The sequence below is a fragment of the Xenia sp. Carnegie-2017 genome, unplaced genomic scaffold (genome assembly GCF_021976095.1).
Source record: "Xenia sp. Carnegie-2017 unplaced genomic scaffold, XeniaSp_v1 HiC_scaffold_19, whole genome shotgun sequence".
NCBI lineage: Eukaryota > Metazoa > Cnidaria > Anthozoa > Malacalcyonacea > Xeniidae > Xenia > Xenia sp. Carnegie-2017.
Genome location: NW_025813481.1, coordinates 4,492,321 through 4,517,507, shown reverse-complemented (window position 1 = coordinate 4,517,507; position 25,187 = coordinate 4,492,321). Strand labels below are relative to the sequence as shown.

General features: G+C 37.1%; 2 protein-coding genes across 3 annotated transcripts in view; one reads left to right on the top strand and one right to left on the bottom strand.

The window, feature by feature from the left end:
• Window positions 1-2,813, top strand: part of LOC124438236 (LIM/homeobox protein LMX-1.2-like) — a 34,169-nt gene extending 31,356 nt beyond the window's left edge. For both annotated transcript variants that reach the window (XM_046988253.1, XM_046988255.1), the window contains 5 exons: window positions 400-617; window positions 1,510-1,652; window positions 1,773-1,850; window positions 1,931-2,033; window positions 2,231-2,813. In XM_046988253.1, coding sequence (XP_046844209.1) covers window positions 400-617; window positions 1,510-1,652; window positions 1,773-1,850; window positions 1,931-2,033; window positions 2,231-2,592 — 904 coding nt within the window. In that variant the 3' untranslated portion in view covers window positions 2,593-2,813. The remainder of the gene's footprint in view (window positions 1-399; window positions 618-1,509; window positions 1,653-1,772; window positions 1,851-1,930; window positions 2,034-2,230) is intronic.
• A 1,313-nt stretch (window positions 2,814-4,126) lies between these two features.
• LOC124439321 (vacuolar protein sorting-associated protein 13B-like) overlaps window positions 4,127-25,187 on the bottom strand; it is a 30,207-nt gene continuing 9,146 nt past the window's right edge. Inside the window, 37 exon segments of the mRNA XM_046989546.1 lie at window positions 4,127-4,618; window positions 4,704-5,013; window positions 5,128-6,211; window positions 7,413-8,252; window positions 8,771-9,079; window positions 9,184-9,469; window positions 9,695-9,936; window positions 10,013-10,093; window positions 11,749-11,916; window positions 12,089-12,196; window positions 12,332-12,459; window positions 12,462-12,564; window positions 12,740-12,937; window positions 13,537-13,778; window positions 14,202-14,380; window positions 14,461-14,660; window positions 14,729-14,898; window positions 14,963-15,210; window positions 15,665-15,821; window positions 15,920-16,213; window positions 17,035-17,461; window positions 17,655-17,838; window positions 18,076-18,864; window positions 18,996-19,207; window positions 19,302-19,553; window positions 19,628-20,070; window positions 20,142-20,193; window positions 20,414-20,556; window positions 20,681-20,890; window positions 20,976-21,146; window positions 21,216-21,350; window positions 21,679-21,860; window positions 21,935-22,056; window positions 22,131-22,298; window positions 22,379-22,578; window positions 22,775-23,159; window positions 23,712-24,911. Coding sequence (XP_046845502.1) covers window positions 4,231-4,618; window positions 4,704-5,013; window positions 5,128-6,211; window positions 7,413-8,252; window positions 8,771-9,079; window positions 9,184-9,469; window positions 9,695-9,936; window positions 10,013-10,093; window positions 11,749-11,916; window positions 12,089-12,196; window positions 12,332-12,459; window positions 12,462-12,564; window positions 12,740-12,937; window positions 13,537-13,778; window positions 14,202-14,380; window positions 14,461-14,660; window positions 14,729-14,898; window positions 14,963-15,210; window positions 15,665-15,821; window positions 15,920-16,213; window positions 17,035-17,461; window positions 17,655-17,838; window positions 18,076-18,864; window positions 18,996-19,207; window positions 19,302-19,553; window positions 19,628-20,070; window positions 20,142-20,193; window positions 20,414-20,556; window positions 20,681-20,890; window positions 20,976-21,146; window positions 21,216-21,350; window positions 21,679-21,860; window positions 21,935-22,056; window positions 22,131-22,298; window positions 22,379-22,578; window positions 22,775-23,159; window positions 23,712-24,911 — 11,010 coding nt within the window. The 3' untranslated portion in view covers window positions 4,127-4,230.

The window sequence follows — 25,187 nt, the reverse complement described above, 5'->3', positions numbered from 1 at the left end:
TTGCAAAAAAGATCATTATGCACGCACATTAAACCTAAATTCACATTGACTGGGCGAAGAGTGCTTGCTTCGTGTTTACAAATTATCCTCCACGAGCAGTTATTGTGAAAAGAATTAAATCTAACCGCCAAAGAATGTTAAGAATTAGAAGATTTTATGCACAAGCGAGCTGGCGATAGATCAAACAAAACTGCCGCTGACATCTGGTGAAAAAGCGACTTATTATTTGTCTAGGGTCTGTATGTTTGCGTCCCATACGATGATCACCAACAAGTTATTTTACTAATCATGAAGAACTTTAACACCCCCAAGCCTCTCCCTCACTCTCTGAGCCAACATCATTGAGAGGTTTCCTTCACCAACGTCCATAGCACTAACATCTCTTCATTTTCATTTAAGGTTATTTGGAACAAAATGTAGCCGATGTCGAGAGTCTATTCCATCGAATGAATTAGTTATGAGGACCGCTGGTCATGTGTACCACATTCAATGCTTTTCATGTGTTGTATGCAAGTCTCAACTGCAGAAAGGACAGGAGTTTGCACTGAAGGACAACAAATTATATTGTAAAGAAGATTTTAACCAATTGGTGAACATGAACAACATAAAACAGGAAAGTAAGTCATTATTTCTTTACGTTTGATATCATTCCAACGTTATTGAAGTAGTGTATTGGAGATGTATGACATAGTTGCAGTAGGCATTGGGATAGTTGATCAATGATTGTACAGTTGCAGTAGGCATTGGGATAGTTGATCAATGGTTGGAGAGTTGCAGTAGGCATTGGGATAGTTGATCAATGGTTGGACAGTTGCAGCAGGCATTGGGATAGTTGATCAATGAATGTACAGTTGAAGTAGGCATTGGGATAGTTGATCAATGGTTGTACAGTTGCAGTAGGCATTGGGATAGTTGATCAATGGTCGAACAGTTGCAGTAGGCATTGGGATAGTTGATCAATGGTTGGAGAGTAGCATTAGGCATTGGGATAGTTGATCAATGGTTGGAGAGTAGCAGTAGGCATTGGGATAGTTGATCAATGGTTGTACAGTTGCAGTAGGCATCGGGATAGTTGATCAATGGTTGGAGAGTAGCAGTAGGCATTGGGATAGTTGATCAATGGTTGTACAGTTGCAGTAGGCATTGGGATAGTTGATCAATGGTTGAACAGTTGCAGTAGGCATTGATCAATGGTTGGACAGTTGCAGTAGGCATTGGGATAGTTGATCAATGGTTGAACAGTTGCAGTGTAGGCATCGGGATAGTTGATCAATGGTTGAACAGTGGCAGTAGGCATTGGGATAGTTGATCAATGGTTGTACAGTTGCAGTAGGCATTGGGATAGTTGATTAATGGCTGTACAGTTGCAGTAGGCATTGGGATAGTTGATTAATGGTTGGACGAATGGTCGATTTCGTTTTTTGAAAAATTACAGAAATCACGTACATGCTTCGCGTCTTTATTATTGCAAAGTTGACATTTTCGAAAATGAGATTTTCATGTTCGCAGATAACTCTGACAGCGACGATCCTGACAGCGATTCCGATTCAGATGGAAAAAAACCTGCAAAACGCCCTCGAACAATCTTAACGAGTCAGCAAAGGAAAATATTCAAGTCGTCATTTGAAGTTAGTTCAAAACCATGTAGAAAGGTGATCCTTCTTTATCCAAGTTGATCCTTCTTTATCCAAGTTGATCCTTCTTTATCCAAGTTGATCTACTTTAAGTAATCCACTTCGTTAAACAAGGTGATTTCATGTCTTTCTCAACAGGTACGAGAGGAATTATCACGTGAGACAGGTCTGAGCGTGCGCGTAGTGCAAGTGTGGTTTCAAAATCAACGCGCAAAGGTAAGGTAAAAATGTTCACATTTCCATTGAAGAGTATCCACTGATTTTAAAGGACGAACAACGCTATGATTTTTTATTAGATAAAAAAACTGGCAAGAAGGAACAATCCAGACTCAGATAACGCAGCCAGTTGTCGCGTGACGAGCAGACAGAGGGCTGGGAAAAAGTCAAAAGAAGAGCGAGGTAAGACAGGGAGCCTGGGAACAAATGAACAGCTTAGTGAAGATTAGCAAAAACTGCTAAAAGAGAAATTGTTCAAAAACGACTAAGAATACCTAGAAATAAATCAGAAATACAAAAAGATTTTTTCTAAGAGACAATGAAGACTGTTTCATCACACTTAACCTTAAAACAATAAATGACATTACTATAAATTTCAGAAAACAACAAGAGCTTGAATGGTTGCGAGAGTCCGCAATCAATTGGTCAGCCCATATCACTACCTTTACCACCAATGTCCCACTATAGCAACATGGGTCCTATAATCACACCTGGTCAGTATCCTTGTGCATCCAACAACGTGCCCCCAATGAATGCCTTTCCATTTCAAGGGAATATAAAGTCACTAGAACCATTATCCAGTATGTCTCCACCATTGGAAACCATGCAAGTCATTGATGAACAAATGAATTCATCTATGCAGTATTCAACACAGACAGACAATTTATCTACATTAAATTTAAATCCTCGGAATGGACAGAATCATTTAGAACTCATGCATGACATGCTAAACTCTTTTTAAACCCTGGAGGATTAAATATTCTGTCATTGATTTTGCTTGTGCTTTTGAAAAATGAAAAGCTGGACATCTAACTATGTGTACAGTGTATATAAAATAGCTATCAGTTAGATAGAATCATTTCAGTTTTCAACTAAATCACACATTTCAAGATGAGATCATAATTGAAATGAAGAGTGTTAAATGAAATTATGGACATATTATAAAATACGATTATTTATTGATTTTCTGTCTGCTTTGTTTTTCATATACATTGCTGAATACAATACTTGCACGATCGTCTATCTAAATTTCAATCACTTAGTTCCTAGTGTGCAAATTTATCTGGATTTTTATACTAAAATACATAGTTTTAATCGTTTTATATTCGCTCAGAAAGACGAATTGTGTGAGCTAGGTATTGACACAGAACGTAGACTAATTCCTACCTTATATTTCTGTGTAAAGAGCTTGGACAGAGCCGTCTTCTTTTTATAAAAAGCCATTTTAATTTTTGTGTTAATTGTTATTTCTTAGGAAATAAATCGGTACAAAGCGCAGTTTTTTCCACAGCACTTTTTATTTTGTGATAGAAGAACTTCGACAGATCATTCATCTTTTCCACCAAATATTTTAAAACCAAAAAAAACAGTCATACGATTCTGTTCTTCTAACTTATTGACCAGTGCTCTCACAATCAAATTTCCAAGTTCCTTAGAAAATGCTTAAAAATTCCTCAAATTTCAATTAAATTCCTTAAATTTGTAAAATTTCTTCTAGGCGTGATCAAATAGGTTCAAAAAGTGATTTTTCATGGTTTCTCCTCCTTTTTTTGCTGTTTTCAAGTTTGTGGACCTTGTATTTGTAAAGAAACATTAAATATTATTAAGTATATATTCAGTGATGTAGAAGTGGGGGGCGCTTAGGGAAGGAGCCCCCCTTCTACCTTTGAAATGGGTAATTTTTCATAAATTCATGGCTTTAGCTTCGTCAAGAGAGCCCCCATCTGATAAATTTAGTTCTACAGCGCTGTGTATATTAATTTAAAGTATAAAAACATCCTTAAAAATATCCTTAAAACCTTTAGAAAATCCTATTTTGAAGGATAATTTTTAAAAGTGAGAGCACTGTTATTGACAAACTTAAAATCACCATTAAAGTCTGTACAAGATCATCGTGGGCTCACATGAGAGACTGTTGAGTTGCTACTGAGGCTTTTTCCAGTAGAGCAGAGAGGAAAACTTGTACGATGAGCCGAAATCCATTATGACCCACACCGACAGAACTATAATGCTGATGACTAGTTTGAAGTTTCAAAAACTTTTCATCACCAAGTTTCACGTGATCACAATACGTGAGACACGTGATCACAATACGTGGACACGTGATCTATACGCTCCCTGGCGACGACTAGAGAGTGTAAAAGTACCGTGTTCAAAATGAAGTGCGTTAATTTATATCAACGTAAGTAGAAAAATTCGTTTTTTTGCAAAATGCCCATTTTATAATAATGAAATCACTAAATTAAAGGAAGTTAATTAAATTACATAAGCATGTGTAGTCGATGTTGGAGTATTTTTCATCTGAAGATGAGTCATTCGATTGTACAATGGACGCATGTGGTGTATGTATAATATGTACATGATGAGACACGTGGATTAATTAATAACCCAACTTAAATAATTTATAATGATCGAGAAAAGGTTGAGATTGACGTGGATCCATAAATACATTCATAATCATTAAATGGTTTTCATGTAACGGACCAATAGTTGTAGGATTGAGTTCATCATTGCTGGACAATTCACTGACAGTGTCCGTGCTTGACAACTGGTGTTCAATAATGATAGCACCCGAATGCTGTGGATCATTGCGCATGTCAATTTGGTTCAAGACGAACGCTGACAGAACAGTATCGTCGTCGGTGTTGAGGAACATGATCACATCACGTGACATTAAAAGGATAGCATTAAAATGCGAATCATTACCAAGAAAAACACTTACAGTTACTGGAAAGACATCCTTATATCCTTTAGCGTGAAGAAATTTCCTAAAGAAAAAATCAACATGAACACACAGGTAATTAAACGAAAAACCCAAACAGAAATAAACAACAAAAGGTTTGCAACATTTACCATAAATATCTCAGATGACTAGCTCTCATTGGAGCATTTAGCTTGTCACGTGACTCGTATAATCTCACCGGCATCTCTCCAAGCCCAGTTCCTTGCAAGATGCCCTGACCAGTTTGAGAGACCAACTCCATTGCGCCACCAAGAGGTTTCGTAATAACACCAATCAAACCTTTACCAACGCCCGTGATCAAACCGCTGGTCATGTCACTCATGCTCTCGGCTCGTAATAAATTTTGCAACGGTTGGTCAGCAACACCGGCCACAGCTCCAAGAACACTGAGCATAAAGCCGGACAAACCATGAGTAAAGCCTGGAAACAAAACATTCAACAGTAGAGCGTCATCAGTTTGAAAAAGATTACAATATTATGAAAGGTTGGTCACAGCAACAATTTTTTTCGATGTTAAACAACAAAACCAATTACCTGACACGATTTTTCTTGGCACTCCATCGGCTCGCTGTTGTTCCTGAAATCTTACATGATGATCGTCAAGACTTAGTCTGTCTAAATTGCGTGAGATACTGGACGCTAAGTTCGTCACTGAGCTCAATGAACCAGCTGAAATGTGAGACATAAACGAGACCATACCGCGAGACATCCCCGTCACGAAAGCAGTAGGTCCACGCGTTAACCCGTCATAGGGAAGATAGAAAAAATCCGCTATCCCCTGACCTATATTACGAGCAAGACTAGCTGGACTGCCAATAATATCCAAGGACCCAACAACCCAGCCGACTTTCATTAAAGCCGAGTATGCATAATGTGTGGTCAGCAGTTGGGTAAAGTATGATAAGTCGGTAAACAATGACAACATTTCAAACTTCGAGAAAGAGAGCGGTGTACGATTGGCTGCAACAAAAACTTTGACCGAAGCATGAAACGTCACAAGGATAAAGGAAGGTTCGATGGAAACGCGATCAATCAACACGGGACTAACTATAGCCGACGCGACCATAAAGGCTTGGATATCTTCTGGATACACAGTTTTGCATTTGGATATTGCATCATTCATGGTAGCGGATAGCAAATTGTCTTCATTAGTTTCAACGCTCGACAAGCATCGATCAACATTTGATTTATCTTCAGACATTGGAAGCACAAAAGAATCAAGCATTCCAGCAAGTTTATAAAGCAATGTATCTTCAATGAAAACAGACAATGGCAGCAGTTCAACACTCAGGACGTGAACATGAACTTTCTCATTGTTTAATGATAGTTCCAAGCTACAACTGAGCAAAGAGTTCAGTGATCGCCTTTCTTTACGCCGAGCATTTCGCATTTTGTTTTCCAGAGGCAATAAAAGGACAGGAAAATGGTAGTAATCATCCGACATTTGGTTATCGATTTGAATTCCAGCGACGTTTATCTCAAAATTATTTCGATTAACGTTTGTACATTTCAAAGCGAAAGAAATGTCTTCGAGATTGACTCGTAACACTTCAATAGGCTTCAAAGATGTGCACTCGTCGATGAGGCAGACACTCACATTGGATAGGTTACAGTTCAACTAGAAGAAACAAAATAAATGTATAAAAATGTAATATTTGTGTACATGTGTTTCATTTGCAGTCACAGCCCTACCACATATCTATTAATCAGCAAGAACAATAAAAAAAACCCACAAGTTACATCAAAGAAACAAGAACAATAAAACAACCCACAAGTTACATCAAAGAAACAAGAACAATAAAAAAACCCACAAGTTGCATCAAAGAAACAAGAACAATAAAAAACCCACAAGTTACATCAAAGAAACAAGAACAATAAAACCCACAAGTTACATCAAAGAAACAAGAACAATAAAACCCACAAGTTACATCAAAGAAACAAGAACAATAAAACCCACAAGTTGCATCAAAGAAACAAGAACAATAAAACCCACAAGTTACATCAAAGAAACAAGAACAATAAAAACCCACAAGTTACATCAAAGAAACAAGAACAATAAAACCCACAAGTTACATCAAAGAAACAAGAACAATAAAAACCACAAGTTACATCAAAGAAACAAGAACAATAAAACCCACAAGTTGCATCAAAGAAACAAGAACAATAAAAAACCCACAAGTTACATCAAAGAAACAAGAACAATAAAACCCACAAGTTACATCAAAGAAACAAGAACAATAAAACAACCCACAAGTTACATCAAAGAAATAAGAACAATAAAAAACCCACAAGTTACATCAAAGAAACAAGAACAATAAAACAACCCACAAGTTACATCAAAGAAACAAGAACAATAAAAACCCACAAGTTACATCAAAGAAATAAGAACAATAAAAACCCACAAGTTACATCAAAGAAACAAGAACAATAAAACAACCCACAAGTTACATCAAAGAAACAAGAACAATAAAAACCCACAAGTTACATCAAAGAAACAAGAACAATAAAACAACCCACAAGTTACATCAAAGAAACAAGAACAATAAAAAAACCCACAAGTTACATCAAAGAAACAAGAACAATAAAACAACCCACAAGTTACATCAAAGAAATAAGAACAATAAAAAACCCACAAGTTACATCAAAGAAACAAGAACAATAAAACAACCCACAAGTTACATCAAAGAAATGTAGTATAATCATGAACATGATAACTGTGTCAGAGTCTCGTCCCATGCCTCATGAAAAAGCGCTGTGATAGTTCTTTATCTTTTTAAGTAAATGTAAACATGAATATGTTTGATGGTGTTTTCATCTACCTTTATTTCAGCGGCAACTTCAACGTCTTCATTCTTCGTCTCATCAAAGCAAGTTTCAGAAATCACAACGTGGGTCAAGAAAGATGTCGCCATGGTAATATCCAGGTGTAATCGAGTATTTCCTGGAAGAATCAGTGACGTTTTTCCAACAGTTGAAATATCAACGTCATCGCTCCATCCCTGTGGCATATAGATGGATTTTTCACAGTTAGTGTCGCCTTTTTTCTTGATCCTAGTCTCTTTTAACACTTGAAATTTTACTTTGGGGAATATTTGTGGTTTTTTAGTCAGGAAAGTCTTTCGAAGCACTGGAGCCTCATAGTACACGGAATGGTGACTATCGAGGCAAGGAATGGAAGTGTATTGTTCCAAATTTTCGGAAACAACTACATCACGACCCGACAGACGAGTTTTCTTTGCATTCTGTCGATCGAGATCTGTCGGGCATTGCCCTAATTGTATCGGTATTGAGCAGTTATTGCTCAACAGCATCCGGGGAACCTTGTCTTCGGTGAGAATGACTTTAATTAGATCATTTTCAATGATAGTGATTGCAACTATTGCTAATGGAGGTTCAGGGTTGGCTGTTTGAAGAAACACGGATTGTCTTACAATGCCTTTCTCAATTCTGATAGGTCGACTCCACTGGACAGTCGTCATCTCATTGGTTCCAGCGATACCCAACAAAAGAGTATAGAGTGACGTATCTAAGCTGTCCAGATTACCATGTTCAGATGACACGTCCCAATATGGGATTCCTTGTGAAGTTAAATCAACAGATTGGGTGTCAGATGACTTTAAAATGATTTGATTTTCATTATTTGAAGATATTTCCTTTAACTAAACAGAAGGAAAATAAATCATAAAAATATAAAAACACACAATAAACACAATAAACAGACAAATCGACATATACTTACAACTAAAGAAAAAGGACAAAAATACTACAAACAACATCAAAACTACAACATTACACTCTAATAATATTAACACCAATCATATTCACAATACACCAAAACCCATGGCAACGCATTTCACACCATCCAATCAGATTAATCCACTCGCTAATCCAATTAGACACTCTAAGCGTCTACAAGCTAAAAGCAACTGTAAATAGATAACTTCCTCATTCTGATGAAGGCTCGAAGCAACGAGTCGAAAGCTCAATAAAAATCATTCTATACAATCCGGAGAATCTTTTATTTTTATACTTTAAATATGCCTGGATTACCAATCTTCAAACTTAAATATAAAACAATATTCGTCACACTTGACAAAAGACAGTAAGGTAACAAAGACAAAACGTTCCTTAAACATAGAGATCAGAGACTGCGGCAATATAAAAGCTACTAACTTACCTTCGTTGTGACGTCATTTACTAACACAGGTCGAAGTATGAGAGATCTTGGAAGAGCTTTCCACACAATCCGCGTAATTTCTTGTATGGATAAGATCCTCATTTCCATTGCAATAGACGATATTATCATCAATGAGCATAACTTGTTTCCCCAAGGACTGGGAACGATTATGTTGCATCTGATCTGCCCGTAGAGCTGAAGAGAAGTGCAATTTACAACTCCGTGAGATTGTTCATCATCAACAAGAAATATAACATCAGACCAGTAGATTTCTTTAAGCCAATGTGGTTGCACTCCAACACGAAATGTCTGAAATAAAACAATGTTAATGAATGAAGTAAGAAGTTTTGAAGACAAAAAAGGAAAAATTTGGCAACATAAAAAGAACAGTCACGATTCCATATCATATGAACCTCGGGTTTTGTCGGTGAGGTAACTTGACATGGCTTGATACGAAAAATACCATTCTTCGCCTCGTCTTTAAGATAGATTTTAACACAACATTTATTTTCAAACAATCCCCAAGGTTTGACTTCAACTAGAATGCTTCGCAGTTTTTGCCATTTACTGCGAATTCTACATTGTAGTTCAACGCTTGATAAATCCTCTTCATCAGAATCCGAAACATTGCGCCTGCGCAACGACTGCACATGACGCACTAATGTGGACTCAGGCTGTTTAACATTGGAATGACCATGGCTAAAATTGAAACAATGGAGGTTTGAACAAACAATATATACGAAAAATCTATGTACAAATGCTGTAAAACAGAAGATAATAGATAGACTTGTGGTTGAACAAAAAGCCTAGACCAAGATTTAGCTCACCACAATCGAGGCCATCTTCAAAATATTACCTTTTGTTCAGCTCCGAAGTATACGGCCATTTTTCATTCGCAGACTCATGTTCAGATGCAGGATTCACTTTTCCGTCATTTCATATAGAGTGGAGTTTAGGGGCACCGAGGGATTGGAAGATACTTTCACGCCAGGTAATTGGAAAGTCAAATAATGCCAGGAGTCTGGGGGTAAGTCAAACAAATGATGTTCACGTGATTCACCCGGTGCTTCATGGGTAACGGTGACTTCACCAGAAGCCGACACGGTAGTCAACTGAACTGTTTGAGGAAGATAGTTCTTGACAATGAACAGCGGGGAAAATGATATCTAAAATAAAAAATTTGTTTACAATTGTTTCCAACTTTTCTCAAAGATAAACATAGCAACGTAGCTGTGACAATACCTCTATTTGGCCAATCAACGAATCAACGCAAACTGCATTGTACCATACGTAGAAATTTCTAAACTCTTTCGTACCCAACATCTACAACAGCAATAAAAATGTTACGTCATCAATGTTACGTCATCAAATAATGTTACGTCATCTAGACATTTAGTAAGCTAGGAATCTCAGGTTCGTCCATACTTTCAAAAATGTTACGTCATCAAAGTTACGTCATCAATGTTACGTCATCAAATAATGTTACGTCATCTAGACATTTAGTAAGCTAGGAATCTCAGGTTCGTCCATACTTTCAAACAAACACTGCCCTCTTTGACTTGTAATTTGGCTCAACCTTTCTAAACAATGTTATATTTCTAGCATGTATTTGTAATTTATGTATTACGCGGTGAAGCTCTGTTGACCTATGGACAATTGCATACATTAGCCAATGTCTCCGGTTGTCTAGTTGTTCACGGTTTTTAGGTTCACAATTGTATTGTTTCCACAGTTTGAATTACCACAATAGTTGTGTTTCCACAGTATTGTTTTGTCATCTACTTGACACTTGAATATGGTGATGACACGCCATTGTCAAGCCAGCAACAGTTAACGGGGAAATGAGTTTAAAAATGAGTTTATACCAAATCACACGCCAATATACGACTAAACTTACTGTTTATTGTCATGGCAACAACGAACTGTATGCACTAATACCGATTATAGAGTAATTAGCTCGCTCAGTCACAATTTTTGAATAAATTATCTGCACATGCGCAGTCCTTCCAAGCACGCGCAGTCGACTTGACCAGCTGTCCAAGTTCATGGTCATGGCAACGATCAACTGCATCCACTAGCACCGATTTTAAAGTAAATAGCATGCTTCGTAACAATATAATAGAGAAATCATCTGCGCATGCGCTAGAGCATGCGCAATCCACTCGACTAATTGTTCATAGTTATGGCAACGACTAACTATATGTAGTTGCAATACATTTGTGGCAATTAGCTCACTTAGTCACAAATTATTAGAGAAATCATATGAGAATGCGCAGTAGTGACTTTAATAATACCACAACTTTCGTAAGCCTTTGAATTTTTGTATATAAATAGAAAGCTAAATATATGGATAGTAGATGTCAACTAGCAGTGGAAGCCGGGTGCGATATGTATGCAGTGGCTTAGGGGCCCAGACGTTTCGGGTCGCGACCGCACTCTCCCTGCGTACCCCGAGCAAAGCCTATCGCAGGTGATGTCGGGGTCTGATGGGCGGAAGCTTGCTATTGCATCTCCCAAGTAGGATAGCGTGGAGGGGCCGAAATCTCCTACTGAAACGTCAGTCAACAACAACAAAAACAGTCCTTCTCAGGACTATAATCCCGGGTTCAAACCATTTACTTTATTCTTAACTCTCTCATTGATCGCATGGCAAAAGCATCTGTGGGCTTCATGACAAATTATCTGCTTATTTAATGCTCAAACTATTAGCGTATAAACGACACATTACCAACGATGTGAGAGTAAAGCATCATAATTATCATGCGTTAAACTATCTGCGCTGAATACAAAAAAATTTTGACTTGATTATCGCTTTAAAAACAACAATGATTACTGGAACCCTCCCCCCGTGGGGTGTTGATTTACGACTGATGTGAATTTTCGCCACTCATCATCACAGCAAGATAAAATTTTGGAGTGCAAGAGTATTGCCATAAAAGGGAAAACAAGCACAATTTTTTCAACAACAACCCAGATACCTGAACAACAGAATGCTGTTTGAAATTTGGCATTTGATCTTCGATTGGAAGAGTCCCCGACCACGTTGTCTCAGCATTCATTCTGACGCGTACTCCAGCTAAGCCCCCATGTGAGATGACGTAAGAGGGTGAACTGGAATGAGCAGGAACAGTAAGACTGTGAAGTACCTTGGACGAAAACACAATAATTGACATGATAGAAAAATTGCATTATATATTTATATAAGCATTTAATATTGAAAATTTTACAAGTTGAGGCACAAAGAAAAAGCTTTAATAACATCCACAGACGATGCTTTTATACCAAATGAAATACCTCTGTACTTAAATAGTCGCTTACCTGGAGAGCGGGACTTGCTATTTGATTGACGGGAGGATTTTGAAGTAGCTGTACATCGATGTCAAGTGAAGTATAGTTAGTGATAACATGACTGCTGTGAATAATAATCTGAAAAGCAAAAACATAATGTGATGATCCCGAAAAGATTTCTTATCAACGGCAAATGACATCAAAAAATCGAATGAATTCAGTGTCGGAATTTCTTTTCCACGACGCAATCTTTTGTGTTGTTTCTTAACTTACCTCCCGCTGAAGACCAGATTTCTTTTTTATTTCAATAATTAAGGTCGCAGTATGTAAACTATATTGTACGACACGATTCACCAATCCCATCGTATCGATAGCAAACGGCTCAGACCAACGGCTTTCCCGTCCAAACAGAGATGTAACTGTTGATGACAAAGCGCAGCTTGTGACAACCAACTGTAGAAAGTCAGTTCTTTACTTTTCAACAAAATATTTTCCTTTGTGCCATCCTGAATGAAAACGAATGAAGAAATGAAGTGGGTGTCAGTTCAAACAAAAACAGTTTATGAAAAATGCTGTTTAGAGCAAAGAAAATGCTTATAAAAAGTCAGTATCTTCAGAACTATATACACCGACTTCAATGACACAATCTTATGACGCAAACAACATGAAACAACACAATACCTGTCCAAAAAGGATGGAATGATTTGTGTTGTTACAGATGATGAAATGACAAAGAGCGGGAGATGGAGATTCTTGCCAAGATAACACACCACTTGAAAGAGTATGAATCCTATTTTGACTAGTATCTATAACCACATCACCACAACACATGTGACAATTGTAATCATTTGACCTCCACGGAATGACTGCGTCGTTACCCTGAAGTGAACAATCCAAAGTTAGTTTTCTAACAAGAAATAAATATTTCATTTTTTGTACAAAAAACTTTCACTTCCTGAAACACAACCGCCACAAAACTCGTTTCTTAAATGCTCTAGTTGTTAACGAAGTATAAAACAAAAAAGCCAAGTGTCACAAATATATGAAAAATATACGGTGATCACATTTAGAAGTGGAAACATTGTCGCTTACTGTAAGAATGTTATTTAGAAGTGGAAACATTGTCTTTTGCTGTAAGAATGTTATTTAGAAGTGGAAACATTGTCTTTTGCTGTAAGAATGTTATTTAGAAGTGGAAACATTGTCTTTGCTCTAAGAATGTTATTTAGAAGTGGAAACATTGTCTTTTGCTGTAAGAATGTTATTTAAAAGTGGAAACATTGTCTTTTGCTGTAAGAATGTTATTTTGAAGTGGAAACATTGTCTTTTGCTGTAAGAATGTTATTTAGAAGTGGAAGCATTGTCTTTTGCTGTAAGAATGTTATTTAGAAGTGGAAACATTGTCTTTTGCTGTAAGAATGTTATTTAAAAGTGGAAACATTGTCTTTTGCTGTAAGAATGTTACCAAACACACCAACCTGTGAATTTTGGTTTGTGGTTAATGCCAAGGTGACATCAAAAGGATTAAGAAAAGACAGCCATGTTAGTTCACGATAACTGAGAATATCAGCAGAGATACAACTCCATAGCAGACATTGACGAGTGTTGGTCGGCCATGATTTCATCAATATCGTAGTATTTTCGGCAAAAAAACGGAGAAACTCTTGAGCTTTGGGTAGATCGTCTTTTAAAGTGAAACTTTTGAGTCTTGTTGGAAGGACTAGATGAGAAAATCAGCCTTCTCGATACAATTGAAAAGATGATATTCTTAGCAGCATTTTCAACATAATACATTACGCATGGATACATGTTGATATGAGAGGACAACATGTTGATATGAGAGGACAACATGTTGATATGAGAGGACAATATGTTGATATGAGAGGACAACATGTTGATATGAGAGGACAACATGTTGATATGAGAGGACAATATGTTGATATGAGAGGACAACATGTTGATATGAGAGGACAACATGTTGATATCAGATATCAACATACAAATTCTTCAACAACATTTCACTCTTCATAACACAAAAAATATGCATGCTTCAATTTATCACTGTAGACAAATGATTTATGTGATTAGGCGACAGCAAAATATATCAACAGTAGCATTCTGCAAAATATGAATAATATCTCACCATAATTCAAGTGGTTGTAGACAGTCAACTGTGTGCTATTCAGTGTCGCAGCTATGGAATGCGTGGGAACAAAATTAGAACAAAATAGCGAATCAACTTTCATGCAAGCGGCAAGAGAAGTCGCAGATATTGGTGATGGAACAGTAGGTCGCTTTGAAACATTAAATTCATCTTCTTCACTAGAAATAAAAGAAAACAAAACACACATAAAGTTTTATTTTTTGCAGAAGACGAAGTATAAAATAACGATGAAGCATACCTAAATTCGTCTTCTTCGTTGGACTTCAAGCGGACATTCGCAACGACTTGCCATTCTGAAGCAGCAATAACCTCGGACAGCGGACTTGCCATAGGATTAGAAAGTGAAACCTGAACAGAACTGCTCTCTGAGATATAAAAAGTCGAGTGTTCAACAAAAGCCTTCTGAATGTTGTCCCAATATCGCAAAATGCATGGAAGCTAAAAGAAATATTAAGATCAGGGATAAAACAAACAGAACAATTTTAAAATTAAGTTTACATACGTACCAGACAATCCTCTTGAACAACTGGACTGGGATAACTACTGAACGTTGTAAATGGTACTGGAGTGATATTTATGCTGGACAGCGAGCGCGGTTCAGGATAACGCCACGTCATCGTGGGAAGGTGTTCGTCACAAAATACGATCTCATGACACATTGGTCGAGTTTCCAAGACTGAAATGTTTAAACAGATTTTAGTAACGACAAACAATCTTTCATAAGTTTCACCATAAGTTACCTTCAGTTACAATATACTTGAATGGGCCTGTTCGCAGGTCATCTTCGGAGTAATGGATACTTGGTGTAACAACTGAATCAGATTCAATACTCTCATCTGTCCTTTCATCGTGTACTTGGAAGTAGTTGCCCATAAATCTCCTGATATTTTGAACAAATGCATCAATACATTTGAGATGTTCTTGACCAAAATTAAGTTGACAAAAATCACAATTCAACCAAATTAAAGTTTGACTTACAGGCGTAGTGCTAAAAGTAAGACAAACATAAAGCAATTTATCGTGCGACACGAACTGTTATATATTCCATAATTTCGTAAAAGCACTATTGCCAATACACATTTAATATAAACGACAACTTTTTTGAAAATAGACATGTTTCGACATCTCATGATGCCATCTTCAGTATAAGTGAAATAATAGGTGATACAGGGTTTATATAAAAGTAATATGATACATAAATTACACTAATTTATAATACTAGTTTATAAACTAGTTTATAATACGTTCGGACGCTCCTCATTAATTTATCTTATTTCCTTTTTATTGTTTTAATTTATGTATCATATTACTTTTATATAAACCTTGTATCACCTATTATTTCACTTATACTGAAGATGGCATCATGAGATGTCGAAACATGTCTATTTTCAAAAAAGTTGTCGTTTATATTAAATGTTATATATTCATTGTTTTATGCATACCAACAACAGATTGGCGAAATAGATGGTGATGTGGAAAATATCTCGAGTTCAAAAGAAGCATCACATGGAAGTAAAAAGGACTGAATATCTTCGTTATTATACGTCGACAACGCCAGAGCACACAGACGTAAATTTCCTGTCATACGCTGAAGAAAATCTAAAGAAAACAAAAAACACCAAGTGAGAAAAGAAGGAGAATATATAAAATAAAAGTTACTTTACACAAGAAATTGCCAGGCAAAACAACAAGTATACCTGCTCTGTGTTCAACCTTCAGACAAATGCCCAAATTCATGGAAAGACACGATACTTTAACAGAAGGATCAATTATAAAATCGTGACCTGCTGTTACGGTAATTGAAATGTAGTCTGTGGACACCGCTACAGAACGAACTATGCACGTCGTATCCTTCATAGAGTTTGAACTTGGTTCACCATCCACACTTGCGTTTTGCGAAAAGAGCTCGGACGTAAAATCCTTTAGTCTTTTCATCATTAACAGATCGATATCAATCCAGATTGGCCGACCAAAGTTTATCTTGAGATCAGCTGTGAAATAGATATGGTCAATAATATAGCAGGTCGATAGCAATCGATCAACAAATGACATAAATAAACAATTCTTACCAAGTGAATAATTATATAATTTAGCTGTCATATTTATGAATAAAGGAGAGATTTCAGTGTAACTATCAGGACGACCATGACCGTACGAAACCAAGTGACATCGTAATCATCAAAGTTGGGAATTTCTTTACTGCTCTCTGAAAGGAAAATATATTTTATAATCCTAAAAGACTTCCTGAATCTGTGTAGAGAAAAGATGTTCGTTTCAAAATCAAGGCTCTTATACTTTTCCTTTTCAAGAAAGTTCAACAGTCTTACTTTAGCATGTAAAATTTGCTTTACACAACACACAAAAAGGCTTTCCTCTTTCTCCCTCAAATCTTCACAGTACATAAAAGTACTATGTTCCTCCTGAAATCATTACCGTACCTACAGCTACCACCTTTTCCCTCAATTCTTCACAGTACATAAAAGTACTATGTTCCTTCTGATATCATTACCGTACCTACAGCTACCACCTTTTCCCTCAAATACTCGTTGTACATTAAAGTACTACCTTCCTTCAGAAATCATTAACGTACCTACAGCTACCACCTTTTCCCTCAAATACTCGTTGTACATTAAAGTACTACCTTCCTTCAGAAATCATTAACGTACCTACAGCTACCACCTTTTCCCTCAAATACTCGTTGTACATTAAAGTCTACCTTCCTTCAGAAATCATTACCGTACTTACAGCTCCCACTTTTTCCCTAAAACACTCGCTGTACATACAGCCACTGACTTCTCCATAAAATCCTTACCTGTAAAATCCTTATTACTTTTAGACAAGAAGAAATCGAAGCAGGAAATTTGAATCGTATGACAATCTGCGCGCTTGTTGAAACTCAAGGACGGTTGAACGAGAGAGGCGCTGACAACGGGAACTAAACCCGAGCATTGATCTTCCAGCTTTTCATAAAGAAATATTGAGCATGTCTGACTTGTGAAAAGACAGTCCATTGCGTTATTTTGCTGCCTGTCTTCACAACGCTTCGCTGAATTGAGGTTCTTTTGAGAGCATTCACTACCGATGCCACTGTCCAACTTGTCAGCGGTCGCCATATCTTCAAGGCGATGATCAGGGTAGTTAGAAACGTAAGATGGTGTAAGATTTGATGCTGGTGTGCCGTCATTACTAACTATACTGCTACACAGGTTTTTATTCAAAATGATTTCGATTAATTTTATCTGAAAAAACAAGGAGTTTATGCTGTAAATTATTTTTACCAGTGTAAACTCTAAAGATAGCGTAATTTCCTTCAGGACAGAATCTTTGTACCTCTATGAGCATTAACAACGATGATGATTAAGACAGTCGTGACCTATTTCAAGGTATGATTTGATGTTTCTTCAAACATACAAAATAATATAATTTACTTACATGACGTTTCCTAAGAAAAACTTCAACATCCTTCACTATATTGAGCTCTAAGGATAAACCATAGATCGGTACAGACCACGGCTGATACTTGTCGTTCATGAAGAGATAAAGTGGAGGTGCGATAACACATTTCACGTCCAGATCAGATAACACAGGAATAGCAAGAGTACTAGCATGTTCTTGCCTGAAATTAAAGATAGTAAATGTTGTGAAACATTGTGTAACATCACGCTTCAATTGTTAAGTATGAATAGGAAAAAAACTATTTCGGCAACACGCCATTCACATTAAACTGACAGAAGAACGTTACAATTCCCTTTCAGTATTTTGGTGGTTTTTGGGTCAACTCTTTCAAATTTACTGCAAGAATAAATATTTTCTAAGTTATTATTTGCATTTCAAGACGCAAGTCGATACTCACCCAATATGTGTGTTCCATTCCAATGCTGGATTTTGCTCCAAAAGATCAACTTCAATCCCTGTAGTATCCTGTTTTGGCAACATTTGACATAGCTCCTTCCAACATCCCGACCAGATACGAAGACCTTTCATCTCAATCTTATATTGAGTATCGTGTTGAGCCGCTGACCTGTGTTGACTGCACCCAAATGCTGTTAACGTCTCGCTTAGTTTTTTATGAACCACAAGACGTGATATTGGATTTTCCACTTGTGACGAAATATGAAACGTAGAAGCTTGAATTGTGAATGAATCCGAAAAGTTAACACTTTTTTTCATGTTTTTCAAGCCCTGCAAGTCAATAGAGGACGGTAACAAAATACGAAAGCCTCGTATTTTAAAATTCACCTCCGGAAATCTACTCAGACGTTTTTCTATTTCACTATCACATTCAAACGAAGGCGTCTCGTGTTTCATACTTGAATCGTGAGGAAGAACAAGAGTGAAGGTATGAAACACATGGATAGCAGTATATAGTAAAGGACACCAGAGTACAAAATCAAATGGCTGAATGGTCACGTGTATGTTTTGCTTGATGCCAAGAGAGTTTTGTAATACGTCATCGTCCTCAGAGCTCCCCTTGAATGATGGGACGACACTTGATGATGCAATGTACTCCACGTAAAAGAACCCGTGAGGGCCTGGATCCAAATTATCAACATCGCTGACTTTTATTAAAGGAGTGGAGAGAGTGTCTTGACGTGAAAAAATGTTCCCGCCTCCGGGACCAGTAATCCATTCACCGGAAGGCCTGGGAAGGAGAAAAGCTTCGTAAACATATGTGAAAGAAGAAAGGAGACAAATAGTCAATGTAATCGCATCTAGAGGTGGACTTTGAAAAGATATCTTCTACATAAATAAAGAAAAGGTTTTTCTTCTTACCGTTTCTGAAAATGAGTAATGCTGAAGTTACCACATTTACAACGAGCTTTGAAATGATGTTTTTCATAATCAAACGACGCGGACAAATCTTCTAATTCAGTTAACATTCGCACGTCTTTTTCATTTGCGTCATCACTGGTAAACATATTGAATGATAACTTGGGAAGAGTGCATTGAACCCATAGGGAAACGTGAATCTGCGATGACGAAATCTATAAATTATGAAAAAAAATCCACTTTACAACTGTATAATTCTTTTTGAAACAAAATTGCAGTGTTGCTACAGTTGCTCAGTTCGTCACTTACTTTGCTCGCTTCTTCTGGTGAGAGGAATAGCAACGGAGTGCTGTCGGATGATATTGATTCTTCTTCAATAACATCAACACTCGACAAGGAAGAATGAACCGCCTTGCGTTTAGTGGTACGAGCACCTTCAAATTTATTATTTGATAGGGACTTGGCAGGACAGTTTGACTCTTTTACTTCATTCGATTCACGAACGCTGATTGTCGAAATTAACTTAGTCGTGTTGGAATAAAGAAGACACATAACATCCACCTAAATAAGCAAAGAAAAGTTGAATTGAACTGCAGTCAGTTTTATTCCATGGATTTCTTTTCCCGAAAACTCACCTGTTTTTTTGAACAATTCACCCTGATTGAATCAAAGTCAGTGTGCACAACAAAATCCAACGTGGCTTTAAGTTCATCATTTAACCCCTTTGTCCCACTTTGTAAACGTGACGTTTTAGCCGAAGCCAGCATTGCACGACAACTCATGGGATTCAACAAAAAATCAATATCCAGAGTTTGCTCATCTTTATTACGGAGAACCGTAAACATGGACATGTTGTCAGCGGCGAGTGTCCATGGCAACGTTTCGGGTTCATCACGTGGGGGTAGAGACAGTGGATGACGTAATATATCGTGGCATATGGCGAGGTCAGGATGATCTGAACTACGGATTTTCAACGCAGGAAGACTGAGTACTACACCAGCTGAGGAGGCGGCGACTTGTTTGCGGAAGTGCAGAATAAAATTACGTGGAATATCGTAGTATTCAGATGAAGAACTATCTATGTTAAGGAACACAAAACCTTTAGAATTTGTATGATTTAATAGACATCGAGGAAAACAGTATTTGTACCGTAAGGCAAATGAGCAGGCGAAGCAAAAAACACCAAGGATGCCATGTCAAGCTAAAAGAAAGTATCGTTAATAAAACAGCTAACGGTTCGTCACATAGTTTCAATGAATAAAAGATGCCATGTCAAGCTAAAAGAAAGTATCGTTAATAAAACAGCTAACGGTTCGTCACATAGTTACAATGACCAAAAGATGCCATGTCAAGCTAAAAGAAAGTATCATTAATAAAACAGCTAACGGTTCGTCACATAGCTACAATGAATAAAGATGTACTTGAATGATCATGGATGCCAGCAAGGGGAGTTTTTCAGATAGCCATGACTCAAAATCGAGACCATCATTTTCGCCAGAATTCTCCGGACGCTTCTTCTGCTGTGAATGAAGCTTCTTGTTGTGGTAAGTTGGCGAAATATTTCCTGTAAAATGTAAGACGAATATTCAAGTTCCTCGTTCTTTAAGATTCTCACAAGAAAATCTTCAAATGCAGTAAATCAGGGCTAATTCAAAGTGAAAACAAAGTCCATTTATTTGATACACAACCTCTGGCATAGCTCTTCTTCCTCGCAGTAACCGCTGACAAGTTTCTACTGCGGCTCATTACTCTCCTCGGTTTCTTCCTTCGAGATGAACTTTCGACAGGAGAATGTATTTTTGGAGAATATGCAAGCCAAGTGAACAAGACTGGATCCACATTGATAGCCGTTCCGTTGCATTTTAAGAGGATGGCTCCCATCACTTGTGAACGTGGTTCTAATAGAGATTTATCAAAGATGAACGTTCCTCGCTCGTTCGTAGACACATACAAATACATGCTGTCCACTGAGTGAAAACAAACCTCTCGCGTTTCCCAGATCAACAGGAATCTTCAAAGTAAATGCCAACCACGGCTCAAGTGTTTCCATTCGAAACTTGGGATTTTCATGAGATTCGAAAGATCTTCCATTAAACAAGTCGGTGGTCAAAAGTGGACCATATATAACTGGAGTATTTTCCGTTTCCTCGTGATCTAATAATGCAAAGAGATTTTTTCAAATTTTGCTATTCTTGATCAACTATAACATAAAACTCAACTTACCTAAACTGAGTACAACCGCTTTAATTGCGCCCACAGATCCTGAAGTTGAAATCACATCAGATTGAAGGTGAAGCTGAATATTTACATCGTGAAGGGAAGCTTCCACAATCACTGGCATCTGCCCTCCATTTTTTGCTATAATAGAACAAGTTATGAGAATACAAACACCGTTTCGAGTGTGTCATCTGACTTTTATTCCTCTTAAATGGTTGTTCATTCATACTTTGCAATCTTTTTAATAAGGTATGCTTGGTATATTAAGTATGTTAATGCATCTCGACTGTTATTTCATATATTATTTTACGTGGCTTTCCACATTTGTATCTCAACATACTCTTCTGTACTTCAATGTACCTTATTTCTCTGTACACATCGTACAGCATTTGCCTAGATGGCAGATTTTCATATCTTCTAAACCAGTCCAAATTGCTAGCTACTTACAACAACCTTAGAGTATTCAAACCTGAGGGATGAAAAACGTCTTGAAGCAAAGAATTTTGCGACAAATTTTTTTGCGCATGAGCAGTGTTGTCCATCCAAGATCGATGTATTTGCTGCAACAACACAAACTGTGGCTTTGTGAGATTTAACGACAACGAAGCAAGCTCAAATCTAGCCTCGACTTCACCCATACCGTTAAGTTCTCTGAAACAAACGTGTTGAAATATTGCAGTTAGGCGTGCGATTTATGGTTGCAGACCAGAGCAACATGACCTTACCTATTATACAAACTTTGCTTGGCAGACAATGACATGTTGCATGCTGGGACGATATTCAAAGTCATTGGTTCGTCTACGGTGAGTTCATCGTGCTTAGAAAGAGCAACTTGACTTCCAAATACCTGAGAATATAGATGTTGTATCATGTACGATGTGAAAAGGTTGACTATGTAGAGGTCGAGTTTATATCATCTACCTTGATGTAGATATCGTTGTGAGCATTTTGACGCAGCACTTTGTTGCCGCTTTTTTCATTGAGCAGTTTAACCAACTCCTGTGGGAACATTGGAGATTTCCTTTGGTAATCAAGTCTTTCAATTTGAAACACACAACCAGCTATTACAGTCGAGGTATTTGAATTGAGCTGAAAAGAAAAAGATATAAAAAATGAAAGCATACTTTGTGACAGTGAAAAATCTTCAACAAAGGTATTGCGTGTTTAACCTCGTTCTCTTCGAGTATTTCGCTAAATGAACTGTCAGTGAGGATTTCAGGCTCATTCTGCACATGCGCTGTCTTTGCCTGATCTGCCATCTTTATAACAAGACTTGCGTCCAGAACTGTCACGTGCATGAAACGATGAGATATAGTCCCTGACAACAGTTGTTCTTCGACGAAATCATCATAAAATACTTCGTCTCTCTCTGAAACAAAAATTCAATAAATATTCAAACTATTCGAACACTCTCCAAATCAACGAAATGATTTATAAATTACTCAATTGTACGAAATCAAACTATACTCTTCTTGTGTCATACAATGCAAAGCTTAATTAGTTGCATATGTTAACGATATATTGAATGCATTAATGAGAGGAGAGCTAGTATGCGTATAAAATACCTTTTCTTAAGTTAACATCGTCGCCTGCCAGTTTAAAAACCAACTCCAGCTTATGAACTAGACTGCTCGTTATCTCAACCATAGACGATCCAAAAATATACCGCTGTTCTGATTCTTCTTTCACTGCAGGCACTGTTTTGTAATAAACACCATCCTCAGCACCTTCGACTTCCATTGTGTACAAGTATTCAAAGAAGATAGCGCCAAAACGCTCAAGGACGTTTGTTTCAGAGTTTTTACGACGAAATTCTTTCATGTCCTGAGGTAACTCATAGAGCTGTGGTTTTGAAAGATTTCTCTCAAAATCAAACAGAGAGCCTTTAAGGAAAGATACACTTTTACTGGAGCTTGCATCCTTTGCGCCAATTTTTAGAAATAACACCTCCTAAAAACAATCAAAACCAGTATTCCCAGTTTTCTCTTCCTAATTCTATTTTCTAAACTGATCGTTTATGATAATTCTATATTCTAACATGTTTGTGGATGTAGATCATCCAGGTTAGAAGAGTCCTGAGAAGGACTGTTTTTGTTGTTGTTGACTGACGTTTCGACAACCTTAGCGGTAGTCAGTTGACTCTGAAGATAACTACTGCTAAGGTTGTCGAAATGCCAGTCAATAACAACAAAAACAGTCCTTCTCAGGACTCTACCAACCTGGACGATCTTCATCGACAAATATGTTACGATACTCCCGGGTTCAAACCATTTACTTTATATTCTAAATTAATCAATAATGGAAATTTTATATTCTAAAGGAATCGTTAATGATAATTTTATATTATAAATTTATCATAATAATTCTATGATTCAAACCAATCGTAAATGATAATTCTATATTCTAAATCAATCTTTAATGATAATTCCATAATCTAAATTTCTATATTCCAAACTAATCATAAATCATAATTATATAGCCAGTTGTATAGCAATTACAAACCTCGAAGTCTCTCCCATCTTCGTCAATCTGTTCATTGAATAGCCGTCTTTCATTTTTGCCAACGAAAGCGTCTATTAACCAGCCTGTCACTGATGTCACGCCGATTTGAAAATCCATAAAGGTGCCCCCTCTTAAGACTATTTCTTGGGCGATGCCAGAAGCTTCAATACTCAGAATTGGTTTGAATACAAATCTTTGACCACCAAGAATTTGACCCTCGCTCGTTGCTTCAGTGATTTTTAAATTTAATGAAGCTTGAGATACGTAGCTTGAAAATCTCGACGTGAGTGTTACCAAGGAAGCATCTTGTGTTTTTGGATCCGTGCTAAGACTGGGTACCATAGAATATGCCCATGATAACCATCCATCATTTGATAGTTCAGTGTCGACTCCTTGAGTAAAACTTGAGCCAAGTGGACTAATAATATTAGACTTTTGTTCTTGTTTTTTCATGATATCCTTTGCAGAATGAGATGATGGTTGACAACCAGGAACATCTACTGTCCCATAATAAAGACCGAGACCTAATCTCGCAAGTCTTATCAGAAGTGGAAGTTGTTGATCAGTAACAGATACTTCTAAACACTCACAATAAACACTAATGTTTTTCTCAATAGGCAAATGGAACCCCTCCTTGTCAAAGAAGACTTGCATCCGACACGAGAGGTTGCATTTATAGGCAAGAGGGTCTTGATACATTTCTATCACTCCGCTGGCATTTCGCCGATCGAGGCAAACCGTCAGATCCGTGATGTTGCATGTTTTATGAAGTATCCAATCAGGAGCAGATACGTCAACAAATGCTTTTGACCAATTTTCATCAGTGCTATAAAATTCTGCAGACTTGATGTTCACTGACAAAACGATATCATCTTCAACATACTTCAAGATAAGGTTATTGACCTTTATAGATAAATTATATAGAACCTTATTCAGTAAGCTCTGCACATAACCTGGTGGTAATGTTTTCTCATTGTCATTGGAAGGAGAAGATCCTTTGACTGTTTTAACATCAGCCGGTAATACATTGCTCTCATCATCATTCTCATCCGCTTGAGATACATCATCACGAATTTTTAGAACGCATTCTATAGTATTGATTGTGATGACTGCCGGCTCTGAGTACAGTTTAGTCCATGGAACATGGATGCTTAATTCATGAATCTTACCACTCAAAAATGTCACTGGAAAACTGATCTCCTATCAAGAAATTTGTGAAATTGTTAAGAAAATAGTGTAGTGCCTGTAAATACTACAAATGTCAAGCAAAAATAGGAAAATTGCGATGTGAATAATCATTTTGTACGATTTTTTGTGAAATGAAATGATCGTCAAAAAGTCGCTTGTGAGTATAAAGCTTTTTTGTTAACCAAAAATGCATTCTAAACGTTAAAATATCAAATCGATTGAGTCACGAAGTCTGGAAGAGCTGAAACGTGTAAGAGTTCACATTTCGTGCTTACATTTCTATCATTG